Here is an 18172-nt window from a genome sequence, read left to right as displayed (position 1 = left end):
ATCCAAGTTCCTGCGAGTTGTCAGATTATGGATGAGAGACAGTTTCCTGCAACTAACAATGAACAAACTAAAGGCATTATTTTTTGACTCCACCAAATCCTTACCGTTCTCACCATAGTCATTTCCCTCTCCTATCACTGTCTCCATTTGAATCAGATTGTCTGTTTCCTCAACGTCCAGTTTGAGCCCAAAGCTGAGAATCTGGGCCAAAAAGCTCTTTATCAGAAAGAATACCTACCTTCATAACAATGCCAATGCCCTTAATTCCATCTACCTGCTAAAAATCCTTTCAATGCCTATTCCAAGGAAGTGGAGATGCCAATGTTGGTCTGGAGTGGACAAAGTTAAAAATCTCACAATGCTAGGTTATAGTCCAACAGGTTTATTTGGAAGTACTAGCTTTTGGAGCGTTGCTCATTCATCAGGCAGCTGTGGAGTAGGATCATAAGACACAGATTTTATAGCAAAAGATCATAATGTCATGCAACTGAAATTATATTTTGAACAAACCCAGAATGCTATTAAGTCTTTCATCTTTTAGAATGGGTTGTAGGATTTGGTTCATTAATATGTAAATCCCAAAACCGCTTTTAAATCACATTCTCAAGATAACTTAAGGTTTTATTCAAAAAAAAGTGACATCTCAGCTCAGACATTGCAGTAAAGGTGTGAGGTTAAAGTCTGTCTGTATCCCAAACTTGAGTCAGACTGGTTCTATTTCCAAAGTGGTATTTATAAAATGTTAGCTGAAAATGTGTTGCTGGAAAAGCGCAGCAGGTCAGGCAGCAATCAAGGAGCAGGAGAATCTATGTTTCGGGCATGAGCCCTTCTTCAGGAATGAGGAAAGTGTGTCCAGCAGGCTAAGATAAAAGGTAGGGAGGAGGGACTTGGGGGAGGGGCATTGGAAATGCGATAGGTGGAAGGAGGTCAAGGTGAGGGTGATAGGCCGGAGTGGGGGTGTGGGCGGAGAGGTCAGGAAGAAGATTGCAGGTTAGGAAGGCGGTGCTGAGTTCGAGGGATTTGACTGAGACAAGGTGGGGGGAGGGGAAATGAGGAAACTGGAGAAATCTGAGTTCATCCCTTGTGGTTGGACGGTTCCTAGGCGGAAGATGAGGCGCTCTTCCTCCAACCGTCGTGTTGCTATGGTCTGGCGATGGAGGAGTCCAAGGACCTGCATGTCCTTGGTGGAATGGGAGGGGGAGTTGAAGTGTTGAGCCACGAGGTGGTTGGGTTGGTTGGTCCGGGTGTCCCAGAGGTGTTCTCTGAAACGTTCCGCAATAGGCGGCCTGTCTCCCCAATATAGAGGAGGCCACATCGGGTGCAGCGGATGCAATAAATGATGTGTGTGGAGGTGCAGTTGAATTTGTGGTGGATATGGAAGGATCCCTTGGGGCCTTGGAGGGAAGTAAGGGGGGAGGTGTGGGCGCAAGTTTTGCATTTCTTGTGGTTGCAGGGGAAGGTGCCGGGAGTGGAGGTTGGGTTGGTGGGGGGTGTGGACCTGACGAGGGAGTCACTGAGGGAGTGGTCTTTTCGGAACACTGATAGGGGAGGGGAGGGAAATATATCCCTGGTGGTGGGGTCCGTTTGGAGGTGGCGGAAATGACGGTTGGAGGAAGAGCGCCTCATCCTCCGCCTAGGAACCCTCCAACCACAAGGGATGAACTCAGATTTCTCCAGTTTCCTCATTTCCCCTCTCCCCACCTTGTCTCAGTCAAATCCCTCGAACTCAGCACCGCCTTCCTAACCTGCAATCTTCTTCCTGACCTCTCCGCCCCCACCCCCACTCCGGCCTATCACCCTCACCTTGACCTCCTTCCACCTATCGCATTTCCAACGCCCCTCTCCCAAGTCCCTCCTCCCTACCTTTTATCTTAGCCTGCTGGACACACTTTCCTCATTCCTGAAGAAGGGCTCATGCCCGAAACATCGATTCTCCTGCTCCTTGGTTGCTGCCTGACCTGCTGTGCTTTTCCAGCAACACATTTTCAGCTCTGATCTCCAGCATCTGCAGTCCTCACTTTCTCCTCCTTTATAAAATGTTACATGGGTTGACTGCCTGCAGATTGAGCACTTCTGGAGCAAAATAGAATATACCTGCAAATATAATTCTGCAAATACAAATTCACCCTATAAACTTTGTGTGTGCGTATGATGAGAGAGGGTGTTTGCATCTGTATGTGCTTGGTAGAGTGTATGCATGAGTGTGACTGAGTATAAGCCTGTGAGAGGGTGTAAGTGTGAGAGGTGTATATGTGTGTGTGTATGAGAGAAGGTCTGCGTGAGTGTGTGAGTATATAAGAGTGTGTGCATGAGAGTGTATAATGCTGTGGAGTCACCTGTAGTGCAACATGAATCCAAGGTCCTGGTTGAGGCAGTCCTCCTGGGTACCGAACTTGGCTGTCAGCCTCTGCTCGGTCACTTTGCATTGTTGCGTATCCCGAAGTCCGCCTTGGAGGATGGTCACCCGAAGATCCGAGGCCGAATGTCCCTGATTGCTGAAGTGGTCCCTGACTGGGAAGGAACACCCCTACCTGGTGATTTTTGTGCGGTATCCATTCATCCATTATTGTTGTGTCTGCTCAGTCTCAAGGTCAGGCAGCATCCAAGGAGCAGGAGAATCGATGATTCGGGCATAAGCCCTTCTTCAGGAATGAGGAAGGTGTGCCAAGCAGGCTAAGATAAAAGGTAGGGAGGAGGGACTTGGGGGAGGGGCGTTGGGAATGCGATAGATGGAAGGAGGAAGGTGAGGGTGATAGGCCGGAGAGGGGGGTGGGGGCGGAGAGGTCGGGAAGAAGATTGCAGGTCAAGAAGGCGGTGCTGAGTCCGAGGGTTGGGACTGAGAAAAGGTGGGGGCAGGGGAAATGAGGAAGCTGGAAAAATCTGCATTCATCCCTTGTGGTTGGAGGGTTCCTAGGCAGAAGATGAGGCGCTCTTCCTCCAGGCATGGTGTTGCCATGGTCTGGCGATGGAGGAGGCCAAGGACCTGCATGTCCTTGGCGGAGTGGGAGGGGGAGTTAAAGTGTTCAGCCACAGGGCGGTTGGGTTGGTTGGTGCGGGTGTCCCAGAGGTGTTCTCTGAAACGTTCCGCAAGTAGGCGGCCTGATTCCCCAATATAGAGGAGGCCACATCGGGTGCAGTGGATGCAGTAAATGATGTGTGTGGAGGTGCAGGTGAATTTGTGATGGATATGGAAGGATCCCTTGGGGCCTTGGAGGGAAGTGAGGGGGGAGGTGTGGGCGCAAGTTTGTACTTCTTGCGGTTGCAGGGGAAGGTGCCGGGAGTGGAGGTTGGGTTGGTGGGGTGTGTGGACCTGACGAGGGAGTCGCGGAGGGAGTGGTCTTTCTGGAACGCTGATAGGGGTGGGGAGGGAAATATATCCTTGGTGTTGGGGTCTGTTTGGAGGTGGCAGAAAAGACGAAGGATGATACGATGTATCTGGAGGTTGGTGGAGTGGTAGGTGAGGACCAGTGGGGTTCTGTCCTGGTGGCGATTGGAGGGGCGGGGTTCAAGGGCAGAGGAGCGGGAAGTGGAGGAGATGCGGTGGAGAGCATCGTCAACTACGTCTGAGGGGAAATTGCGGTCTTTGAAGAAGGAGACCATCTGGGTTGTTCGGTATTGGAATTGGTCCTCCTGGGAGCAGATGTAGCGGAGGCGAAGGAATTGGGAATATGGGATGGCGTTTTTACAGAGGGTAGGGTGGGAGGAGGTGTAATCTAGGTAGCTGTGGGAGTCGGTCGGTTTATAGTAAATGTCCATGTTGAGTCGGTCACCTGAGATAGAAATGGAGAGGTCTAGGATGGGGAGGGAGGGGTCTGAGATGGTCTAGGTGAATATGAGGTCGGGGTGGAAGGTGTTCGTAAAGTGGATGAACTGTTCAACCTCCTCATGGGAGCACGAAGCAGCGCCGATACAGTCATCGATGTAGCGGAGGAAAAAGTGGGGTGGTGCCAGTGTAGCTACAGAAGATGGACTGTTCCACATATCCGACGAAGAGGCAGGCATAGCTGGGGCCCATACAGGTGCCCATGGCTACTCCTTTGGGTTGGAGGAAGTGAGAGGATTGGAAAGAGAAGTTATTCAGAGTGAGGACCAGTTCAGTCAGTTGAAGGAGGGTGTCAGTGGAAGGGTACTGGTTGGTTCGGCGGGAAAGGAAGAAGCGAAGGACTTTGACGCCTTCGTGATGGGGGATGGAGGTGTATAGGGACTGGATGTCCATGGTGAAGATAAGGCGTTGGGGGACCAGGGAAGCGAAAATCATGGAGGAGGTGGAGGGCGTGGGTGGTGTCCCGAACAGACGTGGGGAGTTCTTGGACTAAGGGGGACAGACCCCACCACCAGGGATATATTTCCCTCCCCTCCCCGATCAGTGTTCCAGAAAGACCACTCCCTCCACGACTCCCTCGTCAGATCCACACACCCCCACCAACCCAACCTCCACTCCCAGCACCTTCCCTTGCAACTGCAAGAAATGCAATACTTTCGCCCACACCTCCCCCCTCACTTCCCTCCAAGTCCCCAAGGGATCCTTCCATATCCATCACAAATTCATGAATGCAGATTTCTCCAGCTTCCTCAATTCCCCTCCCCCCACCTTATCTCAGTCCCAACCCTCAGACTCAGTACTGCCTTCTTGACCTACAATCTTCTTCCCGAACTCTCTGCCCCAACCCCCTCTCCAGCCTATTACCCTCACCTTAACCTCCTTCCACCTATCGCATTCCCAACGCCCCTCCCCCAAGTCCCTCCTCCCTACCTTTTATCTTAGCCTGCTTGGCACACCTTCCTCATTCCTGAAGAAGGGCTTATGCCCGAAACATCGATTCTCCTGCTCCTTGGATGCTGTCTGACCTGCTGCGCTTTTCCAGCAACACATTTTTCAGCTCTGATCTCCAGCATCTGCAGTCCTCACTTCCTTTGTTCAGTCTCACCAATGTACCATGCCTCAGGGTGTCCTTGCCTGCAGTGTATGAGATAGACAAAGTTGGCCGAGACACATGAGTACATGGGTGGTGCGCCCACGTATAATGGTAGTATCTATGTTGCCACGCTGACACGTCTTGTGGTGGTTGCCTTGTCAGGGTTGTACGGTGTTGTGGTCGATGTTGGCCTGAGGCTGGGCAGTTTGCTGTGAACAATTGTCTGTTTAAGGTTTGGTGGTTGTTTAAAGGCGAGAAGTGGAGGCATAGGGAAGGTCTTGGCAATGAGCTCATCCTCATTGATAATGTGCTGCTGTATTGATGCAGGACAACATCGACCACAGCATTGTTATGGCAACCACTGCAAGACATGTCAGAGTTTCGACACAGATATCACCATTACACATGGGCACACCACCCACCGTGTACACGGCAGGTACTCATGTGACTCGGCCAACGTGTCTATCTCATACGCTGCAGGCAAGGATGCATCGAGGCACAGTACATTGGTGAGACCAAGCAGATGCTTCAACAATGGATGAATGGACACGCAACAATCACCAGAACAGGGATGTTTCCTCCCAGTCGGGGAACACTTCAGCGGTCAGGGACACTTGGCCTCGGATCTTCGGGTGACCATCCTCCAAGACAGACTGTGGGATCCACAACAACACAGAGTGGCCAAGCAGAGGCTAATAGCCAAGTTCGGTTCCCATGAGGATGGCCTCAACTGGGACCTTGGGTTCATGTCATACTACAGGTGACCCCACTACACTATACACACTCTCTCACATGTACATACACTTTCATACTCACATACTCTCGCAGACCCTCTCTCAGACACACACACACACACACACACACACATACACCCCCTACACTCACACCTTTCACACACCCTCTCACAAGCTGGTACAGAGTCACACTCACACACAAACTCTTATCAAGTATGCGCAAATGCAAACACACACTGTCTCACGCGAAATAACACTCTCTCTCTCATTCACACACTCACACATATAAGTTATGAGGTGAATTTGCATTTCAGAATTGTATTTGCAGATACATTCTATGTTGCTCATAAAGCACGCATCCTGCAGGCAGTCGATCCATATAACATTTAATAAATTTCTACTTTGGAAATAGAACTAGTCTGACTCAAGATTGGGAAACAGACAGACTCTAACCTCACACCTTTCATGCATTGTCTGAGCTGAGATGTCATCTTTTTTTATAAACCCTTAAGTTATCTCGAGAATGTTACTACAAGGAAGTTCTGGGATTTATGTATTAATGAACTGAAACCTACAACCCTTTCTAAAAGATGAAAGACTTAACAACAATTTAGGTTTGTTCAATATATCACTTCAGTTGCATGACACTGTAATCTTTTGCTATAAATTCTGTGTCTCATGATCCTGCTCCACAACTACCTGATGAAGGAGCAGCGCTCTGAAAGCTAGTACTTCCAATCAGATCAGTTGGACTATAACCTGGTGTTGTGTGATTTTTAACTTATTCCAAATATCTCCTTGCTGGGCACATAATCTGAAGCCCTCCATAAACGTTAGTTATATTTTATTTTATCATAGTATGTGGACATTGATGGCTAAGCCAGAAATTTATTGCCCATCCTGAATTGCTCTGAAGATAGGGGAAGCTACCTTCTTGAGCTGCTACAGTCCTTGAGCTGTAGGGAGAGCCACAGTACTGTTAGAAAAGGAAAGCTAAGATTTAGACCCAGCAACTTGGTGGTGTTCTCATGCATCTGTTCCTCTTGTCATTCTAGGGAATAGAATTTGTGGGTGTTATAGATGCTGTCAGAGGAGCCTTCAGTGCATCTTGTAGATGGTATACCCTGCTGCCATTGTACGTTAATGGTCAAGGGAGTGTAGGTGGTGGATAGTGTGCCAGCCAAGAGAGATGCTTTGTCCTCGATGGTCCCAAGCTCCTTGAGTGTTCTTGGAGCTGCACTCATTCAGGCAAGTGGAGAATATTCCATCATATTCTTGACTTGTGCCTTGAAAATGGTGGACAGGCTTTGGGGTGTGAGTTACTCGCCACAGAATTCCTAGCCTTTATCCTACTGTTGTGGCCACAAAGCTCAGTTTATCCCAAACTCTGCTGCTGCTGCCTTTCCGTGCACCAGGTTCCACTCACCATTCGCTCTGTCTGTGCTGGCCCATTGGTTCTTGGTGTCTTTAAAGCATCATTTGAGATTTTTAGCTGCATGTTTAAAATCATGGTCTCATTCTTCCTAACTTTGTTAACATCCTCCAATATTACATTTGCCCATTAAGATTCTCCATACGTCCAAATGGCCTTTAGAAATTCTCCTTCACCCCCACCTTTGCTGGCTGTCTCCTCAGTTTTGGGTTCTGGAATGCTCTCATTAAATTTCTCTGCCTCTCCAATTCCTTTAGGATGGACGTCCTTGATCAAACTTTTGGCCACCTCATCTAATCTTCTCCTCATTGGATCAGTATCCGTTGCCTTTTAGATTACACCTCTGTGAAATATCATAGAGTCAGATATGCTGACCAGATATCCCAACACAATCTGGTCCCCCCTGCCAGCACCCGACCCATGTCCCTCCAAACCCTTCCTATTCATATACCCATCCAGGTGCCTTTTAAATGTTGCAATTGTACTAGCCTCCACCACATCCTCTAGCAGCCCATTCCACACACGCACTACCTTCTCGTGAAAACATTGCCGCTTAGGTCTCTTTTATATCTTTCCCCTCTCACCCTAAACCTATGCGCTCTAGTTCTGGATTTCCCCCCCACTCCAGGGAAAAGACCTTGTCTATTTATACTATCCATGCCCCTCACGATTTTATAAACCTCTATGAGGTCACCCCTCAGCCTCCAATACTCCAGGGAAAACAGCCCCAGCCTGTTCAGCCTCTCCCTATAGCTCCAATCCTCCAACCTTGGCAACATGCTTGTCAATCTTTTCTGACTTGACTGGTTCCCAAATGGGTTATCCTATGATCAGGAAAATTCTTTCTCCAATCTGTGGAGTTTAGAACAATGAGGTAACTTCATTGAAACATAAGATATTCTGAAGGGGCTTTACAGAACAGACAATGAGAAAATATGTTGAATGGCTAGTGAGTCAAAAACACTAGGCAGAGTTTCAGGGTAAAGAGCTGGCGATTTACAACTGAGAAGGATTTTTTTTCCATTCAGAGAGTTGGCAAGCTTTGGAATTCTCTTAATCAGAAGCCTGTGGATTCTCCAGGGTTAAGTATATTTAAGGCAGAGATAGATTGAGTTTTAGTTCTCGAGGCATTGAGGGATATGGAGAGATAAGGCACAAAATCAGCTGGAGTAGGCTTGAGAGGTCTTTAGTCTACTTCTGCTCTTAAGCTAGGTTTCACTTCCTGTTGAAGTTCAAACATGTTTAGTAATTACTTGTTTAAGTGAGGTAGGACAACCAAGCACCAAGGGTTTGATGCCTTCTGGACAGAGGAGGAATATTGACGAAGGCCTCATCTCACTAAAGTGCTCAACTTCAAACAGGTATTGTTTAAGACCATAAGATGTTGGAGTAGAATTAGGCCATTCGCCCATTGAATTTGCTCCACCATGCAATAAGATCTTGGCTGCTCTGATAATCCTCAACTCCATTTTCCTGCATTTTCCCAGACACCTTGATTCCTTTACTGATTAAAACTCTGTCACTCAGTCTTGGATCAAATTATTGACCCAACCTTGAAAGTTCTCTGGGGTAAAGAATTCCACAGATTCATTACCCTGAGACAGAAGAAATTCCTATGCCTTATAAGAGTGGCCCCTTATCCTGAAATAATGTCCCCGCTCCTATGCTCACCTCTGAGGGGCATCATCCTCTCGACATCTATCCTGTCAAGTTCCGTAAGAATCATCTGTATTTTAATAAGGTCACCTATCAATCTTCTAAACTTCAATGCATATACACCCAATATCCTCAACCTGCCCTTACAAGAAAATCTCCCCGTCCTTGGGATCAATCTAACTCAGAGAAGGTTGTGGGCGGCACGGTGTCACAGTGGTTAGCACTGCTGCTTCACAGCACCAGAAACCTGGGTTCAATTCCCGCCTCAGGCGACTGACTGTGTGGAGTTTGCACGTTCTCCCCGTGTCTGCGTGGGTTTCCTCCGGGTGCTCCGGTTTCCTCCCACAGTCCAAAGATGTGCAGGTTAGGTGAATTGACCATGCTAAATTGCCCGTAGTGTTAGGTAAGGGGTAAATGTAGGGGTATGGGTGGGTTGCGCTTCGGCGGGGCGGTGTGGACTTGTTGGGCCGAAGGGCCTGTTTCCACACTGTAAGTAATCTAATCTAATCTAAAAAAGGTTCATTGCCTCCACTGCCACTATATCATTCCTTTAGACCGCTTTGGGAAAATGTTCTAAATTAAATTAGACAAGCTATAACATGCAAACCTTTGATATTCTGGCAGATTTCTTAATTCGTCAGAATGAAGAGACATTTCCCTGCATTGACATCTGTGACAATACACCATCAGTTGCCATGATGATTAAGTGATATGTTCGAAGCTGCATTGCCATGGCATATGCAGGATACCATTGGAGAAGCCCAATATTGCAACATCCAATACAACTACCCACTAAACCATTGTGAGAGCTGAAAGAATATTCTAAGTTGCCATGGTTTGTAATCACAGTAGCACAAGAGCAGCCTCATGGTCCTGTTAGCGCACTTAGCCACTATATTTCATGGCTCTCTTGCATTAATCTGTATCCTATTTGTTGGTAAACACCTGTCCAGTTACTTCACGAAGCCTATAATGTTTCTTGTTCCATCATTCATGTTGGAAATCTGTTCCACATACACACCATCCTTTTAATTAAAGATAAGAATTTCTCCTGAACTATGTGCTGGCTCTGGATCTATACAATGATAGAAATGATGGCAAGCCTATTGTATCATTCACTGAATTGGAAAGGCAGTAGGAGAGATCTGCAGTGGACAGATATTAAACTATACAGACAGATCGATGATTATGTTTGAGTATTTCTGAGCATCCCGACTAAGACCAGCAACACACTCATCCTATGAAAGAGTTTTCCTTTTTAAAAAACCCAACGGTCTAAGCTCAGATTAGAGAACAGAGCTTAACCACAAATTGATTTAAGGCCACTTTTGTGTAATCTTTGAAAATGCTCCCCATTTGTTTTAATGTAGTATTTACAATATGTAACTTCATGTGTGAACCGTGATTTTCATGCTCATTCCCTGTAGCTTAAAACAAATTCTCAATTTGAGACAGAGGCAGGCATTAACACAGAACAATTTACCAAGGTAGTGAAGGAAAAAAAAAACTGAGAACTGAAGCAATTTACATAGCAAGAGCAAGATAATTGAATATTTATATTTTTTATTATTCTTGCCCCTGAGTATTCAGTCTTTGGAGTAGGACTTAAAAATACTACCTGCTAACTCAGATGTGAGTTCCATAATTAACTCTAAGATCAGCCGAGAAGTAACTGATCAGGACAATATCTGAGAAAGCTCATAAATTATAAACTACAAAATACCGGTATTCCCTTCTAGTTGACGTTTTGGATCTAATCAAGTTGGCAGTGGGCATTGGGGGAGAGGTGGAGGGGTTGTTGGTGAGGAAGGAGGCTTTAATAAGAGCAGAACTTCAACAATGAAAGACCAACAATTCAGTCACTATCTAGCTTTATTTCAAAAGAGCATTTTATGCATCATCACATTCTGCAGCGTGTCATAAAAACACAGTGCTCCAGAAAATTATTCTGTGATGTACCCTTTCCATTTGAAAATTGTCAATCTTTGGAGTTGATTTCAGTGTGCTGTACTTCAGAATATAGCAATCTATGAAACATGTGCAACTGTTCTGTCTGACAGAACAATATATTCCCAGATGAGATAACATGAGCTAAACAGTAATATTTTACTTACATCTTGTCATCAAAGTAATGATTTTATAATGAACTCTGTAATTTGCTATTTGCTTTGCTTTATGCTCTGTTTCCAACCTCAAATTTGCATGCATTTCACCGATAGGTGCTGATTTTATTTTGTTAAATTTACCCTAAATTACAACCATGATTACACAAAAGTATTTAATCGGCTGTAAAACACTTCAGGGTATCCAGAGGACATGGAAGGTTTTATATAAACGTTAAGCTATCTTTATTAATTAAAGCAGTATTGTTTTCCAATCCAGTCCACAGGTAGTAAATATGATATATAGAAAGCGTGACAAACACAGGTAACTGGACAAGTCAATGGGAGAAGTTCCCATTTTAGAAGGATAGCAAAATAATTAAGGAAGAAGACTGGAACACAACAAAAATAAAGTTAACATGCTTCCATTGTAATAAGACTGGACCATACCAAAGCCAATCACTGGAAGTTAAATGCGAGACTAATTGTAGTAATAAGAATGTCTAGGGAATCTTCAGAAAATGAGGCAGCCGGAAAGGATATAGGTATTAAAACTGTAGTAGTGGTACAAAGAGAACGATTCCTTGGAATGTACAAGACCGGAAGGTGGCTCAGGAAGTCATGAGGATTACTTTTGAATATTGAGAAGGAGATTTAGATCGCTGGAGGTTCTGAGAATTTTATCTCAAAAAGAGAAGCATTTCCTTCTGCATCTAATCAAGAGGGAAAAACAATAAAGATATTGCTGGAGCAAGTCAATCAGTGATGTTAGCTGATGATACTACTTGTCTTTAAGAGGGGCTAATGAACAAGAAAATATTACCATATATACTCAAGTAATAGTCAAATTTTTAAACTACATTTTAAGGTTAAAGTTATGGGGTCAACTGTTGCATGGATACTAATTTTGAGGAGCCGAAGTTCATGGCCATCAAAATTCAATTAGTACCATTAGCAGAAACCCAACTGATCTCTAAACTAATGAAGGGGAAAAAAGATGAATTATGGTAATTCTGAAAACCTGGAGGGGAACTCAACCAGCTAGCGGACTGGAAGATCAGGAGCGGTGCAGAACAACTAGCAGATTGGAAAGCTGGAGTGGGGTGTGACGGCTGGCACACTGACACATATTTGTTGACCTGTTATCTGTGAAGAACTAGGGTCAACTTTCACACAAGATTTATGGAAAATTCCAGATTATTTGGCCAAAAATAGGGGGTCAACTTTTACATTAGATCAACTATTACTCAAGTATATACAGTAATTTTTGGAGATAAAGAAGGCTTAATTTCCAGTCTCATTTTGCAGTGTTGGATTAAAGAGTAAGTTAGTAAATGGAATAGTTATATTGGGAGGAGTAAAACAAATTCCTGCAGAAGAATTTGACTTTATTTTGGAAAAGGAACTGACAGTTTCAAGAATATTGATCTCGCCAGTGGAGGTAAAACAAACTGAAACGTTACAGGAGGAACATCCTAGATTATTTCTTAAGTGTGACTAGATTTCAGGTTCACAAAATTATATAGGAAGAAAATTTAAACTGGGGAAAAGATTTAGAAACCTCAGATTATCAAATTAATTTGGAATTGTCAAATGAATTTGGAATTATAAACAGTTATATCCAATACTGTACTGAGAAGGTGAAACAGAAACAATACTTGAGTGTTAATATTTGCAAGGCAAAAAACAAATGAGGAAATGGAGACCACCTCAAATACCAGTCAATGTGGCGGTAGTTCCATTTGAGTGATTAATGGAATTTTACAAGTGGCTTGATAGGTCACTTAGGTATTAGGAAAACATGGGCTAAAATATTCAAATTTTGTTGGTCAGGGTTACATAAAGATGTGATCAAATTTTGATAAACATGCCATCTCTGGCAGGCAGTGGGGAAACCCTGACTCTGAATTACATCTGTGTCTTTAATTCTGAGACCAGCTTATGAAAAAACATTTAGCAGTGTCTTCATGCATATTGTAGGACCACTATCTAAAACCAGGAATGGGAATCAATATCTTTTAATGATTATGGATGTTTCTACAAGATTTCCTAAAACAGTGCCTTTAGAAACAATTAGTGCAATCATGATAGTAGAAAGGTTAGCTCAATGTTTTTTTAAAGATATGGAGTACAAAAAAATTAAGATTTAAACTTTATGTCCCAAATATTCAAAGAACTAAAGAATAATTTTAGAATAAAATAGTTTACATCTTTTGCTTATCACCCACAATCTCAAGATGTTTTGAAAAGACCATGATTAAAGCTTTTTGTCAATAATGTCCTAGTGACTAGGATATAGGAATTTCTTTGTGACTGTTTACCATTAGGGATGCCCCCAATAACTCCACAATGGCTTCTTTGTATTCAATGGATTCTTTTGAATCCTGAGAGTTGGGCTATCAACCATACAGGTGGAGGCTGTTTCACTACAAAATGGCAAGATGGGGATCAAATGGCCTATTCATGATTTTTTCAAAGAAACTGACCACATACAAAAAATAGTCAATGATATAGAAAGTCAAATTGAATCTTGTATTGCTGTATATCATTTTGAAATATACATTACCAACACTGTGGAAGATACTGTTATTTATATGGCTCATAATGTTTGGATTTACTTGGAAAGATTTTGGGACAAAAATTTACAGTTGTTTCATTGGAGCTTAATTCTTCAACTACATAATTTGAAAGCTATTCATCTGTTGAAAGAAAATGAATATTATTGCAGACAATTTATCGAGAGCAAATATGCAGGACACTGAGTGCAGTGGTGTCCATGGACTTATGTAAAATATGGTTGCTGAGTAACTCATTGTTTGTTTAATAACAATATGTCACTACTGTTTGTGTGACACAGAAATAGTATTAAGATAGTGATATTTGGGCACAAAAATGTCTCTTAAAGATACATTTTCACTTTTGGGGAGAGTTATGATGTAAAGTGTGTAATTTATATATTTATGAATATAATTTATTTTAGAGTTTGGATTTTGAACTAGTGGCATGTGGGTTTTGTTCTGTGTGTATAAAGGGGTTTAATTGTTAACTTGTCAATATTTCCAAAGCCGCAATTTTCTTTCAACCAGCATGAGAGAGAGAATTTCTTGTGTGAAAATGGATATTTGTATAATAGTGACAGTTTTATGAGTGGACAGAGTAAACAATGAGGAGCATTAGCTTGCTTTCAGTTCAGGATTTTTTTTGCTTTGGTGAAAACACATAGTTTGGAAATTTTTGTTTCAGTTCACGAGTTCCTGGTGGAAGTTAGATTAAATACTTTCTCCAAGAGAAAGCAGTTTTCCCTAAGAAAAATTAGGTAATACATTACTTCAGTGGAAGGATTTTATTTTGAAAGTTCCAGACCAGAAGTGTTTGTCTCAGCTTTAACCCTTAGTTGTATCATTTTCAAAATCTGACATTGAGCTATTTGTACAAAAGTCCAAAATATTGATGTAAATTATGAGTGATATTGATTCCAACATAATGTTTGTGGAGATGTATTCTCTATGTTCCTCTAATCTGAATAATTACCCTTTAATCTAAATTTCAACAATTTTTTTTAACTAATTTGCTCTCTATTCATTCTCTGACTCAACATATTCCTAACATCTGTCCAGGACTTACCCAGTGCAAGACCTTTTGCACATAAGTTACCGTGAAGCAACTTGGGGTATTTTGCTGTGTCAAAGGCACTACATAAATGCAAGTTGTTTTCTCTGAGCTGGGTAAATATCACCACAATGCTGAGATTCAATTTAACTCCTCTGTCTGATAACTTGAAACTGAGATCATAATTCTGGGTTTGTCTCATGGTAAGAACAGAGCAGGGTTTCGTGTAGAACGTTACAATGTTTAGTAAAAAGGAGTAGCGCCCCTGTTATGGATTTGTCATATTATACCAGAGCATGTAACAGGAAATTGCAGTGTATTTATTAGCAATTACAGACAATAATAGAGGCTTTCAGCTTACTTCTGTGTTTTTGTGGTGAGCTCCATGGAACGTCCAATATCGCGACTTCCCAGGTCAAAGCTCGAGTTGAAGTACTCCTCTGGAGTAATGGATGTTGGATTGGTATTGCTGAATGTCTGAGTAATGAATGCCTGGATTACAAAATGATGACAAACTACATTACACAAGTTCGAGCACATATTACAAACGTTTGGATTCAACACAATGAACCAGTAGCTCAACATAACTCAGTCTTATTGAATCAATCTGCAAACCAATTCAATCAAAGCATTAGGTTACTGATTGCAGTTTTCAATGGAAAGTGAGAGAACTAGGGATGTAACCACAAAAATGACAAGGAAAGTCTCAAATAAAATAAACTCCTGTGACTTATTCAATAACTGTAAACTTGGACTGAAAGGCACAACATAACTCTCAAAGCTTTACTGAAGATCCTTGAAACTCCTAAAATAGAAACTAAATGAATGACTATGAGCAAAGGGCCTTCTCGTGGAGGCTGAAGTGCAGGCAGATTAAAGCACAAGTGAGGGTTTGAGTCACAGAAACTTTGCTGGTTGATTGGTTACAGCTTTCCACAAATGCTAACAGTTTGCTCAATTGGGTCCATAGTCAATAAAGTTTTCACAGGGGTTTTCCCAACACTTAGCACAGATGGCCAACAGAAACTTTGGAGCAACATCGCGCTTGGCTGCTTATGCTGATAGTATGACCATGAGAACCTGTACAGGACTCCTTTCCCTTTCCAGCTATCCTTGTCCTAGCTGTAGAGTCATACAACACGGAAACAGACCCTTCGGTCCAATCAGTCCATGTTGACCATAATCCTGAACTAAACTAGTCCCACCTGCCTACATTTGTCCCATTTCCTTCCAAACATTTTTCATTCGTGTACTTCTCCAAATATCTTTTAAATGTTGTAACTGCACCTGCATCCACCACTTCCTCTGGAAGTTCACTCCACACGCGAACCACTCCGTGAAAAAATGTTGCCCCTCATGTCTTTTCTATATCTTTCTCATCTCACCTTAAAAGTATGCCCCATAGTCTTGAAATCCCTCACCCTAGGGAAAAGATCCCTCCCATTCATGTGTAGCTCTCGTGATTTTATAAACCTCTATAAGGTCACCCCTTCAACTTCCTAAGCTCCAGTGAAAAATGTTCCAGCCTCTCCTTATAACTCAAGTCTTTCACTCCAGCAACATCCTGGTATATCTTTTATGAACCCTCTCCAGCTTCATAATATCTTTCCTATAACAGGGAGACCATAAATAAATGGATATAAATTGGTAAATTTATAAATTTACCTCCTGTAACTGGTACAGTTCTTTAATACAATGCACAGCAAAATGCAAACCCAACCTCAGCACCTTTGAATCACCATTTAATTTGCAAAGTCTTCTCTCCTGGTCTTTCAAACATGGGCAGGGTCCTGCACTATCCAAAGTCAATGAGGTTCCTTATTGTAAAAATAACATTTTTCCAGCATTCATGTTTACTGTGCATGACAAATTAAGTAGCACTTCTTCCAAGGACATATTCCTGAAATACTGTATTTTAAGTGAAATTAGGTTTATAATATGCCACGACTGATTGGAGATTATGAGTCAAAGTTAATACCATGCCATCTATAAACTATAACAAACACTTTGGCTGAGGCAACAGAACATAAGTTTCAATACAAACCCCATTGTGTGGTCCAACATGTTGTTCTGCAATTCCCAGGAAAGACTGGAGAGGTGTTTTACTGCCTGCAAAAGACAAGAGGTGTTCTTTTACTACAGTGTTTGCTCCATGACAGAAATGTTTACAATGATTGATCTCTGCATTCAGCATGCAAACCTGCTGAGTACCAACCGTTCGAATTTATTGTATTCTTTTGAGAGTCAAGACTTTGAATGAGACTTTATTCTTAAAGAAAACATAAAAAGGATCAATGAGGAATTCTGTTTTCACTTCATTCAGACTGAAGCTGTCATTGAGAAATGTGTGCTGATTGTTTTGATTCTTTGTCTTAAATCTTTGGTTTTTGGTTGTCTATTAATTCAGCTCTCATACTCAACTGGTATATGAGCTATTTGTTTTATCATCATAATCCCCACTTTAAATAGTTTGTCACCAATCTCCACCATTTGGGGTGCTCTAAGTGCAATGACTTGAACTGCACATGAACGTAGGGCTGAATCTTACATCTTTTAGGCTAAGTGCAGGCTGCATTGAGCTTTTTTGTTTGAAAGATTTATTGCTGCAAAGCCCAGTGAGCTTTCTCACCTTATCTTACCAAACTCATTAACTACCTACCCCACCCTAATAGCATTCCTTGCATCTGATTTCATGTGCTATTCCAGGAACAACTCACCATTGCTGGGATATCCCGGAATTAACCGCATCCCTTACATATTTTATCCCTTCATCATATTTAAAAGGTGGTTGTACACACGGACAAGTACTGTCAGTCTGGAGCTGCCCTGCACAGCTTCTGATATTTGCCCTCGATATAGCAAATAAAGGGAAATGGAAACCCTGCTTTGGAAATGGATCCTGCAGAGGGAGGCTGTCCTTGACCTTACTCTGCCAGGACCCCCTGAGCAAAGGCTATTTCCCTTGACTTGACTGAGATCTCCTGATAACTGTGAGGAGCTTCCTTCCATTGGGTCTGCATAAAACAACAAGACAAAAGAAATACGAACCGCCAATGGAGAGGCAAAATGCAAAAAGGTAAGACGGGGATAATGTAAACATGATAGAAGTGCTCAGAGGGAATGAGCACTAAGATAATGAGCAAAGAGTACAGCCTGAGTTGCATTTGGTCCCTGAGCACACCATGTCCTTAGTGCAGCATTACAATGAGAGTTACTGGCCCAGCCCAAGATGGCAGTATTGAAGTGCAGAAGTAAATTGACCAGAGATGTGCCATGAGGACTATTAGAGGCTGGCCCATATCAGATACCCATAGATATAGGGTGTGTGTGTGACAGGAGCCTGTGGAGTGTGCCCTGAAATGTTGGTGTCCACATGGATGTCAGTCAGAGCAAGCGCAAGGTAAATCTGCCAGGTACCCATTCTGAGCTCCATGCTGAGTGCTCTCGATGTCTAGCCTTCTTGGTGTGTTTGATAACCCCCCCTTTATTTAGTAATTCTGTTCTCCTGAGTGACAAACTCTCTGTGCTACTTGTTAAAAGCATAAAAGATTAAGTGAATTTAAAAAAAAAAATTCATTCACAGGATGAGGCCATCATTGGCTAGGTCAGCATGCATTGTCCCTCCCCAATTACCCAGAGAGAACTTAAAAGTCAACCACACTGCTGTGTGTCTGGAGTCCCATGCAGGCCGACCAGGTAAGGACAGCAGTTTCCTTCCCAAAA

General features: G+C 43.0%; 1 protein-coding gene across 4 annotated transcripts in view; it reads right to left on the bottom strand.

Annotated features, from left to right (window-relative positions):
- The window catches only part of ankrd13b (ankyrin repeat domain 13B), a 391612-nt gene that overhangs the window by 43634 nt on the left and 329806 nt on the right, over positions 1-18172 (bottom strand). For all 4 annotated transcript variants that reach the window (XM_087977332.1, XM_087977333.1, XM_087977334.1 and 1 more), the window contains 2 exons: positions 16494-16558; positions 14811-14941 (listed from right to left, as the gene is read on the bottom strand). In XM_087977332.1, the coding sequence (XP_087833458.1) occupies positions 14811-14941; positions 16494-16558 (196 nt within the window). The remainder of the gene's footprint in view (positions 1-14810; positions 14942-16493; positions 16559-18172) is intronic.

Source organism: Chiloscyllium plagiosum, unplaced genomic scaffold, assembly GCF_037043375.1.
Source record: "Chiloscyllium plagiosum isolate Xiang-an unplaced genomic scaffold, Cpla_swu_hap1 HiC_scaffold_31, whole genome shotgun sequence".
Taxonomy (NCBI): Eukaryota; Metazoa; Chordata; class Chondrichthyes; order Orectolobiformes; family Hemiscylliidae; genus Chiloscyllium; species Chiloscyllium plagiosum.
The sequence above is the reverse complement of the archived record's forward strand: the minus strand, read 5'-3'. Positions and strand labels throughout refer to the sequence as shown.